We start from the raw sequence: 24,095 nt of genomic DNA on the forward strand, positions 1-24,095 counted from the left end.
TAGTCTAATATTTTGTTTTTTGCCAGGGTCTTTTGCTCTTTTTTATCCCCGTTCTGTTTTTCTTTTCTTTTTAATTCCAAAAACAATCAAAGCCACATTTCCCTTTCTCCACTTTCTTCACATCCTCCCCAAAGTAAATTGCACTTCTTCATTAACCTGAGTTGCAAACAGCGATTTTATATGGAACTGATGCAATAAGAAAGCATCTGTGTCCACTCGTGGCTAAAGATGCGAGCAAAGAGTTGGCTCGGCCATGTGCGTAAAATCTCACTGTGACTGAGATTTGTGTTTTTAAAAGAGGACAGCGCATACACGTGGCTTTCGAAATCTCTCAAGAAGACAGCGTATGCATTTTTCTGCTTTTGTGCACACACAGCTATATGAATCTTTCCCCGGGTGGCTTGTTTTTCCAGAGTTTCAGAGAACATGCGCATCTACACAACATTACCTTAAAGTACAGCAGCCATGACACCACCGTGGTCAAAGCAAGGTTAGAGTCTCAGTCTTTCTCGGGATGACAGTTTGTACCCTATAAATCTTTGAGTGTGACATGACTGAAAAGTGAGGCGGTCACGATGCTGAGTGCTGAAATATTCCACATGCCTGTTCTCGACAGCTGAGGCAGCGTCGAGCGTGCGTACACGCGGAGAGTGCGAGCGAGGTCGGGGAATGCAATGAATGATGCAAAATGGAAAAGAGGCCGACAGGCTCTTAACAGTTCCTTCTGTGCATATCACGTTAGCTACTACAAGTGATCTCTCTTTCTGGTAACCTGCACTCTTGTTCTGTCTCCTGGACCCTTGTACTTGCCTCAGTATGAAAAGAAAGAGGTCAGGTGGAAATCAGCATCTTAGCTAACACCCCCCCCCACACACACACGCACACACACACACACTGCACCCCCTGCTACACCACCATGTTGTTCCCTCTCAACAGTTTGTTTACTCGAGTTTATCTGGTCAGCAAAATGGACATCTCCCATCAGAGTGTGTGTTGCTGGCAGCAGTTCCTACACTTTCTCTCGTGTCCCATCTAGGTAGTTTGCCTCATGCAACGTGGGAGGAAGTCTCACCATCAATTATAGATTATGCTGACTGGGTGGGAAAGCCCATGCATATGGCTACACACCGGTAAACACTCATGCATGCCAGCGTACATTAGTCACATTTATGAAGAAGGCTTCCGGGGGGAGGGGGGGGGGGGTTCCCCTCAATTCATTTCTATTTCTAAAGTGCCAATTCACAACAGCGATTATTGCGGGGAACTTTACATTGTAACGGCAGGCGGTCGGACTCTGTTTTGACAGGAAGAAACCGCCGACGTAAACCGAGCTCGAGGAGGGCGGCCATCTGCCTCAGCCGGTTGGGGTGAGGGGAAAGCAAAGAGAGAAAAGAGGAGCAACAAATCACGAACAATATAACAGTAAACACTCAGTCACCGTGCATCAGAAACATGCAGCTCTGGAGTCAGACATGCATGAGAAAAGGTACAGAGGGGAGAGAGGACAAAGAGGAAAAGGGACAAACTGCATACTGGAGAAGTTAAAGCCATCAATCCCTGCAAGTCTAGAAGTTCAAAAACCCTCACTGAAAAACACATAGCATTTGTGATAAATCAAATGACAAAGAAAACTTGGAGCACAGTTGTGCCTTACAATTGCTGTGCCGTTCAATATCTTTGTCTAGACATGATGGTTGTGCGTGAAAGATTACTCCTATTGTTTTGTTTTGTTTTTCATCTCCTTTTAACACAATATCCAACGAGCTCCAAACCACTGCAGGTTTAGTGCTACCTACTTGACCAAGGCCAGATGACTGATGAGCTATGAGAGGGAACACGGAGGGTATCAACACAAACCCATGTGTCATTAAAAGTGAAAAATGTCATTGCCATTACTCATTATGTGAATGCATTACTAACAAGCTATATGTGAATGTTTCCAGAAGCCAGCTCTCTAAAAGGACACAAAAAGTCGAAGGGAACTGTATCCTATTCCCCACAAGTACGCCGCTCTCATTTACCCTCGTCCTCAGATCAGAGGTGACACATCAGCACCGCTCTGCTTCGCCGTAATCAATAATGTGTCAACAGCAGCCAGGAGATGCTTGTCAGGAAGGCCCAACCTTTTGCTCCTTCCTACTCCTTCTCCTTCACCTCGGTGATGTCACTTCCTGTTTGTTGCTCTCGCAGCTGAGAGAAAAAGGCTTAGAAGAGAGAAGAGGGAGCCACTATTCTCGCAATTTCCCTGAACAGAGTCCCACCACATCCCTTTTTCCCCTCTCAGCCTCCTCTTTCTCCCCACAGAACCGCTGTCTCTTTCACCACCGACTGCTTTATTCCTCCTTCTACCTCAACCTCTTCTCCATCTCACCATCTCTCTCCCCCCTCCCCCAAGCATCTTTCCTTGCAGCTCCCTTGCACCCACTTTTTCTTCCTCCTGCTCTGCACAGCCCTGTGAGAGCCTCTTTCACTTTTCCGCCTCCCCGTCTCTCCTATTCCGTCATACGTCAGCTGTTTTTCCCAGGAAGTGTTTTATTTAGAGCAGATTAATTAATTAGATACAGTATCAGAGCCCTGGCCATCAAGGCCCAGAGGCTAATGGAACTGCAGAAAACATGTGTGCATGTGTGTGTGTGTGTGTGTGTGTGTGTGTGTGTGTGTGTGTGTGTGTGTGTGTGTGTGTGTGTGTGTGTGTGTGTGTGTGTGTGTGTCTGTTTGTGTTGTTTTTCGCAGCAGCAGCACCAAGCTGTGTGTATTTTTCAGATCTGCAGGTGCTTGTGTATCTGCGCCAGTGTGTACACTAATTGGACTTGTCAAGAAATGTCACTGTATATAAAAATTGTGTGTGTACGCATGCCTAAATTTGAGTATGCATGTGCACACGTCAGACTGTTATATAAGAAAAAAAATAAGCACCTTTATCTCATCGTGCTGGTAACAGGGTTGTTTTTGTTGCAGCTCACAAACAAACCACTGTGTGTTACTGGCAATCCCGTTCTTACGCCCTCCTCCCATCTCTCGCTCTCTCTCCTTTTCCCTCCAGGGACCGGTTCTCACACCAAGTACAGAGCAGCACGCAATGAGGAAGAAAGAAAAGAGGTGCTTGTCCAATCAGAGGTGCAGATGGCCACAGAAGACATGAATACCAGCCAATCTGGCACTAGGACGACTTCCACTTGCCAAATCATACATAAATCAAATGTGACCCCGCTAATTAATCGACTTATACAGTTTACCTAGACACACATACTACCAATGAAGTGTTACATCCCATTCATGCACACTATTTCTTCAAGCTTTTAGCAATTCCTCGGTTTGGCACATTTGCCGCTCGTGGAACAGTCACAATTCTCAAGAAAAGCAAATCCCTGTTCATGAAAATATAACCGTTAAAAAACACACCCACCCTCCCTTCGCAATGGCTCCAGTCTACAAGAATAAATGTTAGATGGCGAGCAACTCTGGTCGGCTTTCTCCAGCGGATACTGCAATGACATCCCAAATGGCCCAGAACACTGAACAGGGACGGCAGCGACATAACACGACTGGAGGGTCTTCATCAGTGGTCTTGTCTACAGCCAGCTCCTTCTTCTGTTTCCTTGCACTGCTTTCAATGATGCGGCTGCCGGTGGTTAAGGCAGACTGCTGGCTTATTGAAGGGGAGAAAGGCTTCGTGTGGCTGGCTATCTGCAGTATGAACCAGCCTCCCTACGAGGCCATACCCTCCCACATTAACAGGTACGAAAACTTACAAAGAAACTTATTTCCACAGTATTTTCCCGAGTTGCTGGATGCTGAGAGATCTCACACATCTCTCCATAGCACTATTGTGGATCTGAGGCTGAACGAGAACAAGATACGGGCGGTCCATTATTCTTCACTGAGTCGCTTCAGCAACCTCACCTATCTGAACCTGACCAAGAACGATATCAGTTACGTAGAAGATGGAGCGTTTTCAGCACAATTTAATCTGCAGGTGCGTCCTGACACAATATGCATTCATAGGTTTTTCCATATAGGTGCACATTCATCAATGCACATACATACAGCAGTGGAAAATTACAGTATTATTTGGGTACATGAAATGCACTCTTCAAACTGTTTGGATGTATTTGGATAATGTAAAAAGTGCTCCATAATTTTACAGTATACACAGTAACTAAATGAAATCCATCAGTCTCAATGTAAACAAAGTGTTTGTGCATATGAGAGTGCATATCCAACATTAAACTGCTGCTTAATCCCACAGTGCACCAGAGGACTAATAATCCAATTACACAATATATACTTAACACTTGGTATCAAATTACTATACTATTATGCACCAACCGAATATATTCTTTTTCTTCTTATTATTAGTATTATTAGTAGTAGTATGTATGAGTATGTTTATGTGTATGCAATAAAAATACAGTTCTGCCACTTTCCCTGTCAAAAGCAAATGCCTTATCTCATTTCTAGTAATCTGATCCCCTCCTCAAGGTGGTTTTCGTCCATGCAGTTCGTCCATGTGGCTGCCATTTTACAGTCAGGTCCATAAGTATTTGGACAATGGGACAGGTTTTGATTGGACAATTGACTGACAAGCAGTTTCATGGGCACTTGAGGCCAGGTTCTTTGTTATTTTAAGGGAGATTAAATATAAGCAGGCCTGTCAGTGAGGCCACAAAAACTTTAGGAGTGACCAAATCTGGTACTTTCTAACAAATAATGAATGCAGTTCGACCATGCCAAAAAGCCTCAAAAACCACAGAAGACAACCAAAGTGGATCATCGTAAATTCTTTCCTTGGTAAAGAAAAAGAACTTCATACCAACTAACCAATTCAAAAATACTCTCAGGGAGGTTGGTGCATCACTCGTGAAGTCTACAATGCAGAGATGCCTTCATGAATGGAAATGCAGAGTGTCTACAACAAGGCATTGTTAGGAACAGCTTCTGATCCACAGCATAGCACATCTGCGAAACATGGTGGAGGTAATGTGATGGAATGTGCAGCTCTCTACTAGTCTTTATTGATGATGTGACTACTGATAGAAGTACTATGAATTCTGAAGTTAGTGCTGGAAAAGTTATCTGTGTCCATCTTGATGTTTATAACAGGTCAGAGATTTAGTAGCCTATGACGAACCCTCACATTACACTAGTGATGATCGTTGATATCAAACTTGGGTTGTTTTGACATAGAGGTTAATGTTTCATTTATATGGTGAAATTGTCAATCTTATGTGAAAGTAATCACAATAAAACAGTCCTGAGGAGTTCACAGAGACAAATAGTTTAGAATCAAACTATGCATACCATTTCTTTACTTATTCTTATAGATTTCTACAATAAACATAGACTTATTCAAACTGTATTTATCATATATTACAAGTTTAAACTGTTCTATTTAGAATAATATGTAAACCAAAACAGGGGTCTAAAGAGATCGAAATTCTTCCATCGATATACGCACAGATGGACACAGACATGAGAATGACAACACCCGCTCATTATGGCTTCCAGGAATATTCAAGCAAAGTGTTTCACCAAACCGATCTCAACACATCCATAATGAGCTGGCATGCTTACACATCTATCCGGCTGCTGGAGCTAAGCCAGGAGGTAAAATGTGAACAAGAAAGATCTCAGTAAATTCAGCGCAGCACACGGGCTTAGATCACGGTGTCAAACACGAATTGTTTGAATCGTCATCTGTTTGTTCCGTATGTTTCCAGCTTGTGGTGAGTGATGCCTGGCACAGGCTAGGTCTTCAGAGATTAGACTAATCCCACTTGTCTTTGCCTCCCCAGGTTCTCCAGATGGGCTTTAACAAGTTGAGGAACCTGACAGAGGGCATGTTGCGAGGCCTGGGCAAGCTGCAGTACCTTTACCTGCAAGCCAACCTCATTGAGACTGTTACACCCAACACCTTCTGGGAATGTCCGAATATAGAGAATATAGACCTCTCCATGAACAGGTATTGACAATCATGCTTACTAGGTGAAACTGCTTAAATGTTGGAAATTGCTGCTTTTTCAGCCATAATATATGAACACCAATCAGGCATAACATCGTGACTCTTGTTTTGGTGCCCCTTTTGCTGCCAAAACAGCCCTAACCCATCGAGGCAAAGACTCCCCTAGACCCCTGAAGCTGTGGTATCTGGAAGTGAGCAACAGATACTTTAGGTCCCTTAAGTTGCAATGTGGTGCAACCATGGATCGGACTTGTTTGTCTAGCACAACCCACAGATGCTTGATTATAGTGAAATCTGAGGAGTTTGGAGGCCAGGTTAACACCTCAAACTTGTTGATGCGCAAATCATTGCTGAATCATATTTGCTTTGTGGCAGGGTGCATGCTAAAAATGGCTCCAGCCATTAGGGAATAACATGCCCATGTAGATGGTCTCCAACAGTGCTTAGGTAGGTGGTACATGTCAAAACAGAATATCCACAGAGATAGCAGGACCCAAGTTTTTCCAACATAGCATCACACTGCTTGTGCCAGCTTGCCTTCTTCCCATAGTGCATCTCTCACACGTGTCCATTGTTGGTGCTTTGGGCGGTGGACAGGGGTCAGCATGGGCAGCCCCATTATTATGCACTCTGTATTCTGACAGCTTTCTATCAGAACTAGTGTTAACTTTTTTCAGAAACTTTGGTTTCAGTATCTGATGGATCAGACCACACAGACCAGCCTTTGCTCCCCACATGCAACAGTGAGCCTTGGCTCCCCATGACCTTGTTGCAGGTTCACCGCTCTTCCTTCCTTGGACAACTTTTTGATAAGATACTGACCACTGCAGAGTGGGAACACCCCACAAAATCTGCGGTTTTCACAATTTAGCCCTTGTCAAACTCACTCAAATCTTTATGTTTGCCCATTTTTCCTGCACAGTAAATGTGAGGACAAAATATTCACTTGCTCCCTAATATACCCCACCCACTAACAGGTGCCATGAAGAAGAGATAATCAGTGTTATTCATTTTAAATGTCGCTTGTTAGTGCTCATAATGTTATTCCTGATGATTGTTGATATATATAGATGGTGAAATTGTAATTGTAATAATTGCAGCACATGTACACTGGAGAACAAACAAAAATTAAAATGCCAGGCATTTTAGCTATGCTTGTTTTCTAAATTCAACTATTTGCACTGATGATGGAAAAACGCACTACTGACCATTCAGTGATACTAATTTTCTCCTGTGACGGTATCCTCAGCAGATCCCTACGCTACTCACTTTTTTTCTCAGTGGAAATAACTGTCTTGTTCTTACTATTGGTTTTGGTAATTGGTATTGATCTGTTGACCTAAATGTATAGCAACAGCTAAATGAAATAAGCTTAACTGCTCTTTTGGACTTGTTGAAAATTGTATTGCAGAAGATGTTTTTGACCATAAGCTGAAATCTATTAAATGGAGGGAATAGGTGCATTAAATGTGAAAGAACACATCTAAAGGGGTAACTTGCCAATAAATTTATACTTTCTTATTGATCTTTTTCCAGGATTCAGGTGTTGGATGGCAGTTTGTTCTCTGGACTCTCTAAGCTGACCACCTGTGAACTTTACACTAACCCCTTCAATTGCTCTTGCGAGTTGCTGGGTTTCCTTCGCTGGCTTGCAGCCTTCCCCAACAGGACCAGTGAGAGGATGGTGTGTGACTCCCCTCATGGATTCTCGGGGTACAACCTTCTCAACCAAAATCCCCGCATGCTTAACCAACGCAGTGCTTTGTATGCGCTCAGTCACGTGTGCACAGATGACAGCAGTAGCGCAACATCCTTCTATGGTATTGATTCCACAACTCCTCCGCCAGATTTCGCCTCTCCCTGCGGACTGGATGATTGCGCTTCCGGGACCCCTCCTGATGGGGGTGAGGTGATCAGCTTGAGTCCCATTTTCCCCGATGCCAAACCCTTTATGACTGTAAAGCAAGTGCTAGATTCGAGCGCTGTGATAACAGTTCAGATTCCCGATCCGTACAAGAAAATGTACATCCTGATGCTTTATAACAATAGCTTCTTCACGGATATTCAGAATTTGAAAGATAAAAGAGAAGATATTGAGCTAAAGAACTTAAAACCAAACACTGACTACACCTACTGTGTGGCTTCTATACGAAACTCCCTTCGCTTCAACCACACCTGTCTGACCATCTCAACAGGCCGTCGAGTCGGAACAGGCAGATTACCCACTGAGTCATCAGCAACCCATTACATTATGACAATTTTGGGATGCCTGTTTGGAATGCTTGTGTTCCTTGGCTTTGTTGTCCACTGCCTGAGAAGAAAGAGGATCATGGAGGAAAAGGAAAGGAAGATGAGCAGGATCCAGAGAACACTGATAGAGCTAAAGTATGGTGGAGAAGGGGATATAGAGGGAGGGAGTGGAGGAACCGTTTCCCAGAAGCTTGGTGCTGGGGACAGTCTGTCCAGAATGCCCTACCTACCTCAGGGTGGTGAGATAGATCCATACAAGCTTCAGGAGGTGATAGAGACACCAGCCCACAAGCCCCCTAAACTCAACTATATGGAGGTGAGAGGGTCGGACATTGAAAGGGAGAGAGAACGAGAGAGAGAAAGGGAGATGTCACCGCAAGCAAATCCCCAAGGCTCAGTAGCAGAGATCTCTACCATTGCCAAGGAAGTAGATAAAGTTAACCAGATCATCAACAATTGTATAGATGCTCTCAAATCTGAATCTACCTCCTTTCAACAGGGGATCAAATCCCCCTCTTCTGCAGGTGGAGGAGCTGTTTCAACAGCAGAGCCACAGCTGGTGCTTCTGTCTGAGCAAGGAGAAAGGGAACGAGGAGGTGAGTTCCTCTCCCCGGTGTACAAAGGAGGGAGAGGAGGAAGAGAAGAGAGGGGGAGAAGTTATCATCATTCATTACAGCGACACCACAGCATGGAGGCTCCTCCAACATCTAAAAGGCCCAGCACGTCCTCCTCTCCCGGCTCCGCCCGGAGCCCTCGCTCCTTCCGCTCAGAGGGAGGGTACCACTCATCAGAGTCCCGCTACATTGAGCGAGCCTCACCAGGAGATCGAGGGGAAAGGGGGGGCGGGGGAGGTGAGCCCATCCGCACAGTCACCCCGGCTGCAGCCATCTTACGAGCTGAAGCCCAGAGAATCCGCCAGTACAACGAGCACCGTCACTCCTACCCCGGCTCCCAGCAGCATCTCCAGGAGCTGCAGCACCACCCCCAGATCCTGCAGGAACTCCACCACCACCCAGGAGGTCGCAAGCCCTCGATGTTAGACCCCCTCACTCTCAGCAGGCAGGCCAAGCAGAGGGAGTTAGCCTACTCCCAGCTTTCGCCACACTACCCGCTCTCGCCACAGTACCACAACCTGAGCTACTGCTCCAGCCCCGAGGAAGACGAGGAGGAGGAAGGGCTCCTCTGCACCCCGACCCTGGGGCTGTGGGAGCGGTTCAAACTGCATCGCAAGAGGCACAGGCAGGCATCTATGGAGGATGAAGGCTACGTGGCAGCCGGACATGCGCTGAGGCGAAAAGTTCAGTTTGCCAAGGATGAAGATCTCCATGACATACTGGACTACTGGAAGGGTGTGTCCGCCCAGCAGAAGGCCTGATCCCACGTGTGGAGATCCCCCCAAACCATGCGAAGATGGAAAATTAACAAAAGTGCATCCATGACATACTGATACACAGTGACTTATTCAACAAAGAGCTGTAAATACACACAAATGCACACATCTTACAGGAGCTACAGAATCAGATTGCAAATACGTGTACACACAGACACACACACACGGACATACTTTACACAAACTAAGCCTTTTCTTCTGAGAGCACGGAGAAGGACCAAACTAATATATTATACTGAACGACAAAAATTATAACATATAGAGACTGAGTTACTTTTTGTAATGTAATGGAAGTTATAGCTCAGAGTTATGTAGCTATTTGTACTAAGTTTTGAATGAAGAAAAGCAGAATCATCATTAAGAATAGAAACCTTAAATGTTGCTGGGCAGGCCATCCTGAATAGTCCAGGGATGCTTTCAATCTCGTCGCAGCGGTGTATAATAAAGACTTTGCTTTTCCAGAGAGGTTGTTTTTGCATCGCGTCCTGCGATGCTGCCACATGAGTAGACTTTTTAAATTTTATTTTATTTATTTTTTTAAACTTCTGTGATTTCGGAGATTGAAAACATCAAAAGCAACAAATTCTGGATGGGTCGCCGGGCTACAGTAATATTTAACTGTGCTGAGAATGAGTAGGTAGCTCTCATCAGAGAGTGAATATAATGTGCCAAATCAACCAAGGGGATAGTAGAGCCCTACTGTGTATCAACTTCTCCTCACCACTGTTTTTATATACAGGATTTAAAAAAAGGGGGGGGAAAAAACTGCTAATATGAGATGTTGTTATTACTATTCATTATTCTTATTATCATTACTGGTCTTCTATTATTCCTATGATCCTCATCATTAATATTCTATTATTTGAATATGGCATGGCTCTATCGTGTGACTGTGTTTTTTTGACTGTTTTGAAACTCTCAGCTGAGGAGTGTACACCAACAGAGACACAAACAGTCGATGGACAAGACTTTTGAGTTCTCCTTTTTCTACCAAGAGGAATGTGCTCCTCGCCAAGCCAGAAACAAGCCCCCCTTTTCTCTTGGTGAACCCCATCCCGCCCACACCCCACCCTAATCCTCCTAAAGAGGAGAACGTTGTACAGATGAGAGAGAGAAGTTCTATATTTGCAAACAGAGGTGACTGTTTTGTTTGTACAACATGGGTTTTGAAATCTTTCAGACTTTTCAGAAACCAGAATCCCAAGTTAGTCACCTGCCGGATCACTTACAAATGGTACGTTTTTGATTTTGAAATCGAACTTCAAAAAAAAAGAAAAACAATTCTAATCTTCAAATGAATGTCTTCAATTCCCATAGGGAAAGCATATCTGCACTGTTCAAAATCAAAAAACGACTCTTAGAAAAAAAGGAAAAAAGACCTAAAACTCTCAGCTTCCTTCCCGATACACTGTAGCGCCACTGTGTTTTTCATCGACAATTCACCCCCCCCCAATCCCAACCCTCAAGCCCATCGCCCCGCCTCCCTCACCTTCCCCTCCCTCGTCCCATCTCCCAGGGTTTTAACGTTTGACCTTTTTTTGAATTCTTCTGGTTCCACTGTGGTGCCATTGTGCTAACTTGACAAATCGCAACACATTTGAGACGATTTTAAGTACTACTATTTACAGACCTCTTACCTTCGCATCAATACTTGTCAGTGTGCCAAACAGAACTACGATTTGCACAAAATGATCCACCACCATTGGCTCACTGCTTCCCCGCCTCCAATCATTTTTAAGACCAAAGTACTGTGGTAGTAAATTGACACCTTACCCTCCCCAACCCGCCCTCTCAAAGCCAGGACCCAACTGTTGACCCACCATCATCCTCACAGTTAACGACTCTAGCACATGCATACATGCAACTTCAAGTGTACTCATGCACTCGCAACCAACACACAGATGAATGTATTCTTCGAGAAGTTAATACTGTTCAGCAGCTGGATTCTGATGAACGAGCTGCATTCAGTCTTTGTGCCCATTGTCTGAGAGGAAACTCTCTTTGAGATGGCCAGTTGTGAGACCAAGAATTGGGAGATCAATAAGAAGCGATCGGCTTCCTAGAATCAAATGTGACCAAATTGGTGCACACAGTTGACCAGTTTGTCCTGGAAGCCCAAAGCAGTTGCTAAAGAGGTTCTATTTAAGTACTGGCAGTTGGTTGTTTCTTTTTTTAAATATATGAAGTGTTATGGTAAAATGTGATTAGTATCACTTATGTGGTGAACAGAGACTTTGTGTATATCTGAAATATCTGCAGGATTTAAACACTGGAGGTGAAAAATAGGAGAAAAAAATGTGATAATATACTTTACACAGAACTGTGCTACAACAAGTCATTTAATGAGACTGTAAACCAGGGGTGGAGTCAACAGAGTTTCATATCAATGCACCTTGAATTTAACGTTAACCAGTTTTGCGACATGATTTGAAACAGAGTTGACTCCAACCTTGAAATGATGACACTGAAAATCTTCAGAGAACACAACAGATATGGCAAACAATGACAAGTTTATTGTTGAGTGGAAACACTGTAAAAAAAAACAAACAAAAAAAAACTTTTTTCTCTGCTATAATGAGTTCAGAATGCTCAAGTCATTAAGCCGGTTAAAGCCATAATCGCGTGTGAGTAAAATCATCACAGCTGTCTGTAGCACCGCAAAAAGCACATTCATTTGTGTGGCTGGAAAAGAAAAAAAAGGCAAATTTTTTAAAATGTTTTTCTTCTTCCCTGACACTGCAGCGGCTATGACATGGTTCCTCTGCTGCTGCAGCAAACAATCCAACTCTGATCTAAAAGGAAACTGATGAGCCGTGGCTGTTGCTGCGTTACACGTTCCAGATTGTGGCTTTAACCAAACAATAGCCTTAAAACATTCTTTTTTTTTCATCTTTTTAACTTTAGCGTTGCTTTGAGAATTGAAAACAAAAATAATCCTGATTTCTTAACATATACTTCACCCGACTGCAATTTTATAATTGCTTGATTCTGAAGCCTCACTTGAGCATTCTTTTAGTAACAGTAATATCAATGTAGCGATGTATTCTATTACTGTTTTTGGTTTGTTTTTCTTTTTTTTCCATTATGTTTTATAAACAGTAATGGCCTGAACTTATCATGTGTCAGAGAGTAGCAGAGCTCACCTCGAGTAAGACACAAACGAGCTGATGGTCAAGGTGACCAGATGGCGGTGACCCCAATCAGCGCTGCTATTCTTTGAACCGTGATGAAGTGAAACTGTGTTTTTGAAACAACAATGCCTAGAAAGTGGAAATAAACCGAGGTCCTACTAACAGAGAGAAATGACAATGGAGCATGCTGCAAGGAAATCCTCAGTGGAAGCTTGTGTTATATTCTTCTAGTGAATGACTCAGGAGCAAGAGAGGAAGTGAGAGAGAGAGAGTGAGCGAGAGAGAGAGAGAGAGAGAGAGAGAGAGAGAGAGAAAACTCTACCATAGGATCTCTCAGAGGCTTTCTTTATTTTACTGTCAAAAAAAATTAAAATGAGCACAATAAAAATAGCCTTCCTTTCACTGTCTCCTTTCCCTGGAGAAACCATACAAATGCCACAAGTGCCAGAAGTATCACAGGACTTTCATTTCGCATTTAAAAGATGTTTGATGGATTACATTTGCTGGGATAAACTTTTACTTGTATAGCCATAGATAATTCTGGTCTCATATGTTTGTGACAAGGTTGTGGACATTTTTGCTTTTATCTCAAGGCGGAGGCCAAAAAGAAACCGTTTGTGGTTCTCAGTGCTGAACATTTCAGGAGACATCTTTTTCCACAAAACGATACCAGTTACTCTGCAAAATACACAAAAGATCTTGTGGGAAGTTTTAAAATAGTTATACTCAAAAAAGCCGATGGTGAAACCTTTGGATCCTTTAACACAAATAAATAAATGTTCTTCAGCTTTAGGATATTTTATCTCTCAGATTTCTGCCTCCTTATATAGTGGAGGGAAATGACATTATTTGTGGTGCTACTGTAACCCATGTGTGCGTGTGTTACACCTGTTTTTGTCTGTGTTATGTTCTGTTTTGAAATAATGAGACGGGATCTCTGGTTCTTTAGTTTCAACCGAATGAAATACAGAAATACTGAAAACCATGAGTTGTGTGTGCTGGGCGCCTGCGAGGCCTGAATAACATAGTAATGTGATAAACTAAAAACATAAACTGGTCCATCACTGACTTGAATTAAACAATTAATCAGGCAAATAAATTCAAATTTGTAACCTGGATCGTTAAAAACTTTAGTGAAATCAAATCTCTGCAGGATTCACACAGGAAGAATAGAACAGCATACAGCAGTTTGGTCTTATTCAAATTGCAAGTAATGGATTTAACAACTTTTATCATCAGAGTGCCACTGCATGGTAACCTCCAGCCTTATTGGAAAACACTGTGACCGGAGAACATCAGCACAGACTCAAACCACACAGGCAGGAGATTAAAATCCAAAATAAATTATTTAACAGAAAAACGGGTGTTTGGGGGAAATTCATAAACTTGCATCACATCAGCTGCTACAGTAATAACAGCCTGACCTTTGAAGAAGTAGGGCGCACACAGAAATGCTAAGAACTAAGGTATGTATTCAGAGACTGCATTTAAAAGATGGATGAGGCCCCTGTGATGACGTCCCAGTGTTTCTGAAGTCCTGTCTTTGATTTCTGCTTTGCGGCTGGTCATTTCTGTCTTTTGGAATCCAGAAGTGACCATATTTACAAAAATGGGTAGAGTCCCAAGTTTTCAGCTAATGCTAACAAGCTTGGTTAGCAAGACGCACTCACAGCTAGCCTATAGATACTAGCTAGTATCAGACTAAGAAAATACCAGGACTTCACTCACTAAGACTGGAGGACATTCCTCTTGAGTACAGGTGCTAGCAAGTCATTTTATTGTTACGTATTTGCATTAAAAATAGCCTAAAACATACATGAGTAATAAGGCTCAGAGATGAGAATTAGCTGTTGTTGACATCTTGGTTTTGAAAAATCCAACGGGATAAGGAGCAGTGTTGCCAACTCCTCAGTAAGGAAAATCGCTATTGGTTGTCCTAAAAGTCGCTAGAAGTCGCTAAATGATGTCATCGCCTAATTTGCATAATTGGTCATGCTAATCTAATTGTAACCTATGTTGTTGGAGAGAGAAATAACATCGTAGAAGAGACATAAAGTGAGTAAAAACGTCCTAAATGCATTTAGAGTTTATTTAGAACTACAAATTCAATTTCTTTTAGCAATTATTGTTTTTTTTTAATGTCACAATTCCAACCTTGCTCCTTTACCCGGGCTTGGACCGGCAAAAGTGACCCGAAATAGGCACTCTGGTGGAGTTACTTTGTGTGTGTGTGTTTATAAGTAGTTTTAAACCTTGTGATCCACAAAACAGCAAAAGAGTAAAAGAAGAACTGACTGCGTTACAGCACCCGCTGCTTGTTGAGAGTAAAAGCAATACGCGCTTTCACGTCTTTTTTTAGCGACTTTTTTTTTTAGAAAAAAAGTCGCTAAGGGGTCTGAAAACTCGCTAAATATAGCAACAAAGTCGCTAAGTTGGCAACACTTATAAGGAGGGGTGGGTCTGACTGTGAAACTGCTTGGTCAAGCCATTAGCCAATAAGCAAACCACAGATAATCCACCATTTTCTTTTAACATAACCAATATTTACAAAAAAGTTGTATTTACAAAAATGTTTTATTCAATATGATCAAAACTGGTGACTCGAACTCGAAAGAGTTTATAGAAGTCAAGACAGAAAACAATTCCAATAGAGTTCTATGATAATTAAGTGAAGTTTAAAATAAATATAAACTGCGAAGAATCACAGTATAATATGATTTTAAAAAAATTAAGTGAAATTGACTGCAAAACAAATAAAATTAAATCAGAGAATATTTTAAAAACAGTTACTGTTGGTAAAAGTCTTTATATAAACTCAGGTTAAACAAACTTTTTAAATGTTTTTTAAAGTCCACAGAGTCAGCTAGATGTTGTGGGAGATGTTCCAAAATCTTGGTGCCACAGACCTAAAGGCTCTGTTCCCCCCTTTTCTTCAACCTTATATGATGAACAACTAGCAAATTCTGAGCTTGTAAACAAAGACTGTGAGCAGAAGTGTGTTTAGTGGCAAGCTGGAATACATAGTGTGCAGGAAGTTTGTTTAATTGTCTGTATGTGAGGGAAAAAATGCAGAAAGAAAATAATAATGGACCCAGGAATGAACCCTGCAGAACCCCACAGTAATGTTAAAGGAGAACTGGCGCACCCTAACAATCACAGTAATAGAAATCACAGCTATCACCATCTGGTGGCTTCCAGATACATATTTTATGCTGTCTGTTGCTTAAATAATGGTTAGCAAATAGAATATTCATTATGGTCACCACCTGCGTTTCTTTTGTTAGCATCCAAACATTTACTAATTAAAACTTAGCATAAAGAGCAGGTGAAGCTCATGGATAAGACATTGATTTGAATTTGAAATCTAACTCACCAAAATCACCAGGATCCTACCTCTGGGGGTAATGATAATGCATCTCATGGTTAAGTATGGAAATGGGCAAACCTCAGCACAAAGAGCCACGATCATGCCAGCATCACAGAGGGTCTGTGAAGAAATTAGTTACTTTATTATTTTGAAAAGTTAAACTGGGACCATTTTATAATACAAAACAACCAATAAACCTGCAGCCACCCTCACTGTGTAGGCAGAAATCTGAGAGACAAATACAGCATCTCAAACCGATAAACAAAGCTAAACGATCTTTATAGCTAGAAGCAAGCAACTGAGCACATTACAGGTGATTGAGGGTTACACCAACTGACACGTATTGATACAAAATAATTACATAGATACTTATTAATCCCAAAGGAAAGTTTAAAAAGCTGCTTTCAGCTGCTTCCTTATTCACAGCAGGTTGCTCTGAGATGTGATTTGGCAGATTTTTATACTCTTCCTGATGCAACCCTCAAAGGATTTGTGTCTCCTCCTTGGATTAAATCAGGGATCTTTCATTTGTTAGGTGAATGCGTAAACACTATGGAGCCACTACTTAGGTACTTGAACAGTGTCCTGCCATCTGATATGTAGTTAAGACTGGCTGACAAATCATACAGAGGTATTTATATTTAGTTTTGATCTAGAGCCTGAGGCCATTTTGTAAAAAATCATGGAGACATCACAGTAATGAAAACTGGTTAATCTCTGACTAACTGATGCTTGTAAAAAGTTTTTGTCTTGTACTTAAATATATTACTATTAAATAAACTGCATAACATATGTAAAATAAAATAAATCAGTTTTGACAAACCTACACACCACTTGAAGGTGAACATTTCCCCTTAAGAAAACGTGGATGGATATGGATACTGACAAATCTACAACGCCCTCGATAAAGATCGCACTTTGGATTGACAGCACGGTTGGGATGGGATGCTCACTTTGCTCGATTTTAATTTGACAGATAGCAGTTGAATGGACCAAATGAACCTGTCTAATGAAAACTTTATTGACAGTAAGTATTTCTGCACAGTATGTGTCAAAACATATTTTGAAATTTTGTGTTTTATATGCTGACAAATATGCAGCATTAAAAGCAACTTTGACAGATTTAAGAAAACTAGACATTCTCCTTCTTTGTGCAGGGAACAATCGGCGTTTGTGCATACGGCGCTGCTGACGTATCCCACTTCTCGGGCTGTTTTGTGCAAAACAAAACAACAAAAAATAATTTGATGTGGCTGGAGATTGAACTGCCAGCAGCTTAAATAATAGTGCAAAATCTGGGCTACCTGTACATACACAAGGGAATTTTAACTTTCTCAAACAACACAGGAAATTTTCCACATAGTTATGCGATACAATTTTCTCTCAGAGGCTTTGCTGTGCGTGAAGCAGGTGAGTGCACTGATAACAGACATCAATGCAATACAAGGCAGACGTTTTAATGCTGTGCAATGATGGGGCTACAAGAGAAATTCTAAATCAGTTCTTTTACAAATGCTGGTCGTTTTACATCACATGGACGGTTATGTCACATTCGGTGATTGTAAGTGACGACTGTACTCCACTACTTCACTGCTTTTCATGTATTTATTTATTTCTTTTATACAAGGTGAATTTACTGGTACCGTTAAAAGTATTCAAGCTGTGAAAGCAGGAGGAGCTCTGTCACATCTGAGGAAAGCACTTGAGCGACAGCACCTGAGCTGGTCTGCAGAACGCACACTCTGAACACAAATCCTGGTTACAGACCAGGTTATTGAAAGGGAATGTGTTTTTAACCATTATTATGGCAGGTAAGGGCTAATAACAAGACAAGATCAAGTTCAAGTTTGCAAAGTGTAGGGACTTAAAGTGGCTCCGAGCTGTGAGGGGAAACAGCTGTGCTCGTTTCCAGTCTAGCCCCTTCAACTTGGTGTGCTGTTGTGGAGGGTCTCTTAGTTGAGGGGTACGGCACGGATACATTGGCAAGCTTTGGAAAATCCTTGCTCTTCTACAGAACCAGAAAGTAACTTAAAATCAGCATCCATGCCGATTTACACTGTTATAACGTGGATGTATTTCAATCAAAAATGTGTCTTCTGTTCTGCATTCAGTTGTTTCTTCCTTTTTCTCTTCTGTCATTAGCTTTTATAACGCCAATAAAAAAAGAATACAATAATAAAGTACATAAATAGCTACAATCACAGAGAGTATAAAAGATGGCTGTGATGATGTCACCGGCTGGTTTCTGAAGTCCTGTTTTGAAGCCTCGAGGTGAGCGTCTCCGACATTGCTACTTCGTATGCAACATACTGGATGTGACAAGAAGGGATGGGTCTCACCTTGAAACAGTGATCAGCTAATGACTTCTTACTGACACGGTTGTGTTATGTGTTTGACAACATGTATTCCAGTATATTGTTTTTATAGTTACTTACAATGACTGCAGCAAGATGACATTTTATAGAGTCTGCCTTCAAATACAAGAAACTGCCATATATGTAAACTTAGCACAAGAAGTAAGGACGTTTGTGTTTTTGGTCGATTACCTCGTTGTTGTAACAATGCTTCTTGGCAATAAATCTTGTACCATTGGAAAGCCTGTTTATTTTCCCATAAATGGTAAAAAAATGTAAGCAAAATGCATTTGTGGGTTGAGCTACAGAGTGGAGTATGTGGGTATTGATTTTACTTGGTCACACACTGCTGTCCCATTCTTCAACGCACATTTGTCGCATCACCCATTGTGGTTGTGTTAATCACTGTGGCACAAACAGCATGTCCAAGCTGATCCCACAAGTGTTCAGTGGGGTTGAGGTCACTCCGTTCCGTCCTCTCCAATCCCAAATTCTGGAGGTAGTCTCTGATAAATCCCACCCTGTTGAGACAGGTTTTTCTCATTTTAGAGGACAGAGTTGAGTCTCAGACTGTGGAGATGTGGTATGGCCACTGGTTGCAGAATCTCATCTTGATATGTATCTGCATTGAGATTGCCTCCAGTAAAGACGAGCCCTATTTTTCCAGGGAGATGCTGCCACACACTGTTACATTGCCTCCACTGAGATCTGTTATTCTATCAGTGCTGCAATCAGCATAGCCTTCTCTCGGTCTTCTCCACATTTTGACACCATGAGCAGAATCTAAACTCATCACTGAACATAAAGTTCCTCCACAGGTTCAGGTTCCAGTGCACATGTTGGTGACACCAGTGTAAACGGGCTTGACTGTCATCCCTGTGATACCAGAGATTGGCTGTGTGCAGTCGGGCTGGGTAGAGAGCGATCAGCCATATCATCCTACAAACCTTGAATGCAAATCGTTTCCTTAGTGCTGACAGGATGAGGAAACAGTCTTCTTGTGGTGTTGGTTCTTGGGTAGTCCAATTTGTGGCCTGTCTCGGCTCCCCCATTATAGGGAATTTGCTTTTCAATGTGGAGATGGTACCAGGGCTTCTTTCAAATAACACTGCAAACTGAACACCAGCTTGAAGTTTCCCTGTGGCATGAGCCCTATTCAGATCAGTCAAACGTGGCATGCTTGGAGCAGACACCAACTGGGTGCTGTAGCAGGCCTCATGTTCTCAGGCATGTGATCAGGCACCTGAGTGTCAGGACCTGGGGCACCAGAAGCTCGAACCAAGAGTCACTAGTGGAATAAGCTGTTTGGCACTGGCAGAGAAGATTTGATGAGTTTTTCATTTGATGAGTGCAGCTCAGATACTCAACTCTGCTGCTCAACTCAGAAATACATTTTCCTTAGAAATATGTTACAGTTTAACCTCCTAAGATCCGAACCCTTCCACAGCATGCATTTTTAATTTCTCTCTTTTTACCTAATTTTTGTTTCTAAGAAAAATGAGAGCCACTTATGAGGATATTCATTTAAAATTTCAATAGAACAGTAGCAGTATAATGTCCTCGTAAGTGGATATCAGGCCCTTGTAGAGCAAAATTGAGTATTTTGGTCTAAATAACCCAAAATGTGATGTCCTCATGTGGACGCCAGGTCCTGTGAGGTTAAGGGTAGATAGACAGGTTTTCCACTTGTTTTAGATTTATTGCTAAAGAAAAAAAATATATTGTTGCAACAAAGAGATAATAAAGCAAACAAAAATTATCATACTTTTTTTGCTCAGTTTACATTAACGGAAGCCATTATTTTAATTTTTTATTTAATTTTATTACTAAAGTAGTCATTCTGAAATAACCAAATGGAACTCATATTTGTAGGTGTGATGAGGTTTCTCTCTCTGGGCAGAAAACAGATGCTGCACTTGCAGGAGGTGTGGTTAGTAAGCCGTTAGCCCACTTACCGCTTAACTAATATTAGATAATGTAGTGAACCCTTCACTTGTACAATCAAAAGGACAAGAGCAGAGAGTTTGGGGACTTAACAATTGAGATTTAGTAATTTAGTGAGCTTTACAGGTGCTAGTAGGCAGGCTCTTTTTTTAAACTGTTCCTCCTGCTATAAAGAGTGACAAACACCTAATTTGAAGTGTGTATAGCTAAGCTAATCACCTCCCAACTCCAGCTCAGTACTTCAAAGGCACCCTGTAGAGCGATGTTTACCTTCAGTGTTCCTCACTAAAAATGAACCACATGGATCCTTGCAGTCTAACAAACATGATGAAAGAGCTTTCTTGCTCATTCAACATTAGCACTATTTAAATCTTTAAATATCCACCTGTTTACAGCAGTATTTTACTTCCCAGTAGTTTTTTTTTCTTCATCACTAAACGGCGTGTTACTTTACCAACTCTCAATCAGCAAGCTAGCACAAAATGACGCGTTCCATTCGCCTCAGAGGTCCAGTGTTGCATGTCAGTAACTTAAGCGCATGGACTGCAGTATGTTCATACGGTGGCCCTCAAAGGTCAAACGCACTGCAAGTTAAGAAAACATCAGCATCTACTTCTGTTGCATTTCATTCAAACTCGATTGTGTTTTGTGTGCTTTTGCAGCATTTTTCTATTTGCTGGTGTTTTCTGAAGTTGCAGTGTGTTTGACCCCTCAGGGCCACCGTAGACAATATGGCTTCTGTATATGCCTTGTTTAGTAACTCACAAAATCCACAAAGGTATCTGTACAGATTACAAGTTTTACAGTTTTGCTTTTTTTTTTTTAGTTTTTGCATTCACTGCCATTTTCCAAAAGTCAATTTCCATACACAAGCTCAAAAATAACTCGACATTTGACTGACATGCAGTTTCACAGCCAGGTGAGGCCTCTTTGATTATTTTGATAAAAGTTCTGGAGTTGAAGCTCTGAACTCACTGCACCTGGTCATTTACTGGAACAGATGACACAAAGATGAACTTATGTGACAGGAAGATGGGAAGACTCGGCCACCTGATCTGAACTCAACAGAGCATGCTCACAGAGGTTGGCTACAGTAAAGACCTGCCAGAGCATCTCAAGGGAGAGGACTAAAGGTTCTCAACTTCATATTTAAAGTTATGTTGGTTTGTCCGATTAATTTTGAGCCTCTAAAAATGGAGGACCATGCATAAAAATGGCTGTAATTTCTAAGCAGCTCATGGAAAATTTCTGTAAAACTTATTGAATTAAAGCTGACGTCTGCACTATGACTATGATTGTGCATTTACATTTAGGCAAAATGACAAAAAATAATAATAAAGAACATCATCTCAAAACAAGACAGGGACATGTAATTTTTTCACTTTGAAACACGATATTGAGCTCCCTATTTTCAGGTCTCATGTTGTCATTTTTGTGCAGACTTTCAGTATGCATGTTTTAATGGTGAAGAAGAATTAAGTGCACATATAGTTAATGACTAAACCGCCACTAAGCCTGTACCGGGAGCTTATCGCTGCAGGTGAAAAAGCTCTTTGGATTCATAGCAGTGGTGTAATTCACGTTCAGGAGCACAATACTGTTCTATCCTGAAATGACTGTCTGGAAATTGTGACTTCAGTACATCACCAGCAAGGTTCATTACTCCTTATCTTTAAACTGCAGTGGTACAATTGGCTTAGGGGCTCGACAGTGGGCGGCTTCTATCAAGACAGTGAGAAGGGAACCTGCTCTGGCAGAGCCTTTTCATTATCCTTCCATCTCCCATCTCTCCTGTGTGATTTTTACCGAGGGCAGGTGAGTGTGGTATGTCTCTGTGCTTACATCATCTGCCTCCCCAGCCTCATTTCCCTCCCTTTGTGACATCTCAGATCTCTTGCTCACTCTCAAACTCCCAGAGACAGATGTACTCTGTAGTTGCAGATTTTTTTTCTGCGAATCGGAACACCCGGGGAGGGTAAAACACACTTTTTTGTGCCAGGTCATTAAACGATTTTAATTTGGAGCTTTTGGAGATTTAACTTTATTGCTGAACTTTTAAAATTTGCACATGATATTTACAGAAATGCACAAAAACGCACCCGTAGATATGGGGGTGGTTCATTAAAGAGCACTCCCGGCCAGGAGAATGAAAGATTTTGCTCCTGTACCCGGTGGGCCAGTTGAAAAGGGCAGCCAAACAACTCCTGGTATTACTGCTGCTGCACAGTGGAAAGGAACCTACATTAAGTGTAGTTTTGAAGCGCTGTGCTTGAGAGCTGCCCTTTCTAGATGTGGTATTATCAAAGCAGTCTGACGCAGAGCGGAGAAGCCTCCAGCTTGACCCGGCATCAGAGTTTGGAACACAAGTAGTTGTCAGGCTTGTCACAGCCAACACTGCAGTGACCAAAATAACCGTCTTTCTATGTGTCTGTGTGTGTGCGCACGCGCCGCCTGTCTCCCCCATCACTCTATGCCTGCCCAAGTAACAAAAGGAACCCTCCCCAGGCACAAACAATAACCACCCTCCTTCATTCTCCACATTGGCATTTACAGTGACGCCTCCGGCAGGGATGGAGGGTGGCAGAGATATGAGGACAGGAAGAGAAGGGGGGGGGGGGAAAGAAAAACAGAAAGGGGAAGGAAATGGAATTAAGAATAAGGGGCTAAAGAAGATAAAAGAGCGAAGAAAGAAGGAGTTCTTCGCTCATTTTCGGTTTTGATTTCTCACAGAGCCCCGGGGGTTGTCTTTGTGAAATAACCTTCTTTTAAAAATGACAATTAGACTCGCTGTCTCTCTCAAAGATCACGGCCTAATGTGGGCCAGCCTGTAGAAGGAGGCGGCTTGATAGAGCATGATGATAAGGGCAATAATGAGAAACATTCTCACCACTGTATTAATACATATTAAAATCAACCCGCTAAAGGGAGGGCCCCACTTCTTACTTCAATACACAGGCAGCCACACATAGAGGCCAAGCAGCATTAATAATGTACAGTCTAACTAAGAGAACACTGTGGAAAGGTCGAGGCTGGCTGAGAGGCAAACAACATGACTTGGGAGTTATTAGGTCAGTGGTTACGCTGTTATCTTCTGTTTGACAGGAGGTATATATCCAACCTGGTGCTGGTTAAATATCTTATGAGGCCAATCATTCTTGAGATAAACATCTCAGCAGTTTTAGAGAAAGAAGTTCCTATAGTTAAGTGATAGTGGGGAGTGTCAGTGGAGTTGCTGGCATTACAAGTGAGCTTTATTTAGCTTGTTTTGCTTGGATAGCACGCTGCATGCACAGACTGTACAGCTGCAATGTACAGACACACATCTACTATCTTACATACAAACAAAGGTCTAGAATTTCACCTACCAAAACTAAAGCTGAAGACTGCTCGCGTGGCCTCTACCTCACAGGAACACGCTATTTATCAGGTGATTCCATGAAAAATGAATCAAATTAATGCTGTCAAGATAGTCAACAGTTCCAAGAGGTTAAATGACTTGACAGAGGTGTGAAGTAAAAAGTACAAATAAAATACTTCGTTACTGTACTTAAGTACAATTTTCTGTGCTTTACTCCCTACATTTTTAAACAAATACCTTTAGTTTTTACTCCCTACATCTTCAAAACAGGCTTGTTACTTTTGGTTTAATGCATTAGAGGGGAGTTATTATTTCACATCACTGACAGCCTCCAAACAT

The 24,095-nt window shown here is 41.9% G+C and overlaps 1 protein-coding gene across 1 annotated transcript; it reads left to right on the top strand.

Annotated features, from left to right (window-relative positions):
* The first annotated feature begins 3,061 nt into the window (after nucleotides 1-3,061).
* LOC146667702 (protein ELFN1-like) lies at nucleotides 3,062-9,620 on the top strand. Its single transcript, XM_085408508.1, has 4 exons — nucleotides 3,062-3,738; nucleotides 3,823-3,976; nucleotides 5,796-5,962; nucleotides 7,499-9,620. Exons 1-4 carry the CDS (start codon nucleotides 3,449-3,451, stop codon nucleotides 9,585-9,587), a joined length of 2,700 nt encoding a protein of 899 aa, XP_085264634.1. The 5' UTR covers nucleotides 3,062-3,448; the 3' UTR covers nucleotides 9,588-9,620.
* The last annotated feature ends 14,475 nt before the right edge of the window (nucleotides 9,621-24,095 follow it).

Source organism: Rhamphochromis longiceps, linkage group LG6, assembly GCF_057381845.1.
Source record: "Rhamphochromis longiceps isolate RC_006_pf linkage group LG6, R_longiceps_female_GT1.1, whole genome shotgun sequence".
NCBI lineage: Eukaryota > Metazoa > Chordata > Actinopteri > Cichliformes > Cichlidae > Rhamphochromis > Rhamphochromis longiceps.

Bases quoted from the DNA above. Each gene is read 5' to 3' on its own strand.
- LOC146667702 (XM_085408508.1), top strand. From the start codon at position 3,449: ATGGCGAGCAACTCTGGTCGGCTTTCTCCAGCGGATACTGCAATGACA. The intron at 3,739-3,822 runs GTACGAAAACTT...ATCTCTCCATAG, and splicing joins ATACCCTCCCACATTAACAG to CACTATTGTGGATCTGAGGC. The intron at 3,977-5,795 runs GTGCGTCCTGAC...TTGCCTCCCCAG, and splicing joins CAGCACAATTTAATCTGCAG to GTTCTCCAGATGGGCTTTAA.